Source organism: Aplysia californica, unplaced genomic scaffold (genome assembly GCF_000002075.1).
Source record: "Aplysia californica isolate F4 #8 unplaced genomic scaffold, AplCal3.0 scaffold00900, whole genome shotgun sequence".
Taxonomy (NCBI): domain Eukaryota; kingdom Metazoa; phylum Mollusca; class Gastropoda; order Aplysiida; family Aplysiidae; genus Aplysia; species Aplysia californica.
In genome coordinates, this window is record NW_004798170.1 from 166,074 (window position 1) to 168,623 (window position 2,550).

At 38.5% G+C, this 2,550-nt stretch overlaps 1 protein-coding gene across 2 annotated transcripts in view; it reads left to right on the top strand.

The window, feature by feature from the left end:
- Positions 1 to 1,492, top strand: part of LOC101864488 — a 10,095-nt gene extending 8,603 nt beyond the window's left edge. For both annotated transcript variants that reach the window (XM_005110500.2, XM_005110499.2), the window contains exons 3-4: positions 353 to 454; positions 930 to 1,492. In XM_005110500.2, coding sequence (XP_005110557.1) covers positions 353 to 454; positions 930 to 1,217 — 390 coding nt within the window. In that variant the 3' untranslated portion in view covers positions 1,218 to 1,492. The remainder of the gene's footprint in view (positions 1 to 352; positions 455 to 929) is intronic.
- Positions 1,493 to 2,550: the final 1,058 nt, after the last annotated feature.

Genomic DNA, 2,550 nt, shown 5'->3' on the forward strand with positions numbered 1-2,550 from the left:
TCTCTCTCTCTCTCTCTCTCTCTCTCTCTCTCTCTCTCTCTCGATTGCTTGCCCGCTCACTCTCCAACACCCCTCATTGACATGTGCACACTTCAAAACACCTACTCCCTTCCTTACACCCCCTCTCCCCCTTAAACACACAAACGTACGTGCACACACACACACAAACACACACACACACACACACACACACACACACACACGCACACACACACAAACACACAAACACATACACATACACACACACGGACAAACACACACAAACTTTAGTAAAAACCACAAAACACCGGAACACTCACTAATAACTCATCTTCAACCCCCCCCACCCCCTACCCTCTTCCATTCTTTCCAGACATCCCAGTCCGAGGGCCTGGCACTAGTCAACTGTCTACTGGACCCCGCCAAGACCCTGACCAAACTACACATCGGTGACGACATCTTCATCTGTATACAAGTCAGTGTTGTCATGGCGATGATGCCATACATTTGTATCTTTTTTAAAATAACTCGTCTTATACTTACTCGTATTAAATTTATTTTGAGACATGTATTCTAACTTAGTGCGGCTGATTGTTAAAATAGATTAATTCTTTCTTTGATCTCTTTCTCATAGGGTAAGGGCCTGTAAAAATTCTTATCTTAACCCCCCCCCACCCCTTATAAAACAACGAGCAAACAAACAAACTAAACAACAATAATAACAATAACAACAATAATAATAAAACAACAACAAACAACAACAAAACAGCAACCCCCAACCAAAAATAACAACACCACCCCCCAAAAAACAACAACAACAACAAAAAAACCTACTACTACTAGTATCAGTGGTCACATTTAAAGTATCTTTCACTAGGTACAGTGCCTTTTACCCTTTCTATTTTATCATCATTCGTCATCCATTTTATTCTCTTACTTTTTGTCTTCAGGGCATTGGCCACACTTTCATCGGGACAAGCGTACGCAACCACTCCATGGTGATCGTAGCTCACAAAGACAGCGATCACGTGGTCGTAGTGATTGGCCATTCAGCGGGCAGAGGTTCCTTCATCTTTGAACTCAAGCGGGGTTTGAGCCTGAAGGCTCAGGGACAGCTGCTCAGCCAACAGCAGCAGCAGCAGCAGCAACAGCTTTTGCCGATAGACTCTGAAATTGATGTAGTCATAGGGGGTGCCGCAGCTAGTCCTGAGAGTGTTCTGGTGGATCTGATGTCTTAGTTCTGTTCTTCAATTTGTCTTGTGTGGGTTGACAAGTTTTTCGATTGCTGAAGTACTTGAGTAATAACTGACAAGTGATTCCATTGGTCGAGTACTTTAGTAATGACCGGCAAGTGATTCTGTTCTGCGCTAAGTACTGATCGGCACAATCTTAGATTGCGCTGCAGGTTTTAACGATCGTACAATTAAATGCACGGCAATCTGAAGTTTGCGTTAAATTTTTTAAATAATTTTTTTTTCAATTCACTTCCATCTTTATTCTTTTACTCACATCAAGGAACATTCACATATATTTTTTCAAAAATGTAAAAAATATGAAAATTTAAATTAAAATTAAATTTAAAAAAACATATTAAAGTGAAGAGCTCACAAGAATGATACAATTATAATACGATCGCTAAAACAGGCAGCGCAATCTTAAGATTGCACCAATCGATAATACGCACACAACAATTCCATAGCTCTAGTACTGGAATAATGATCGACAATTGATTCCATTGCTCTAGTACTTGAGTAATGACTGACAAGTGATTCTGTTCCGCGCTAATTATTGATCAGCACAGATTGTGCTGCGCGTTTTAACGAATGTATAATTGCGCAGCAATCAGAAGATTACGTTAATATTTTATTTTGAAATAATAAAAAAAATTCACTTCCTTCTTTATTCTTTTACACACATCAAGGAACATTCACATTATTATTTTTAAAAGTGTAAAAAAATTGAAATTAAAATTAAAATTAAAATGAAACTGAAGATCTCACAAGAATGATACAATTATACGATCGTTAAAACGTGCAGCGCAATCTTAAGATTGCACGGATTGGTAATTTGCATGGAACAATTCCATTGCTGTAGTACTTGAGTAATAACTGACAGATGATTCCATTGCTCTAGTACTTGAGTAATGACTGACAAGTGATTCCTTAAGTCGTGTACTTGAGTAATGACTGACAAGTGATTCCTGAAGTCGTGTACTTGAGTAATGACTGACAAGTGATTCCTTAAGTCGTGTACTTGAGTAATGACTGACAAGTGATTCCATTGCTCTAGTACTCGAGTAATGACTGACAAATTAAAATATTTCATTTCTTTAGTACTTCAGTAATGACTGACACATGATTATATTGGTCGAGTACTTGAGTAATGACAGACAAGTGTTTCCATTGCTCTGTATTGAGTAATGGATGGACACATGATTCCGTTGGTCAAGTACTTGAGCATTGGCGAATGTTAAGCAAGGGTATAATGATATTTTAATGAGGACTTGTCCAAAAACGGTTGCTATATATCTAACAGGTCTAACAACGAAACTGCAAGTACAAGCCCCCCCTT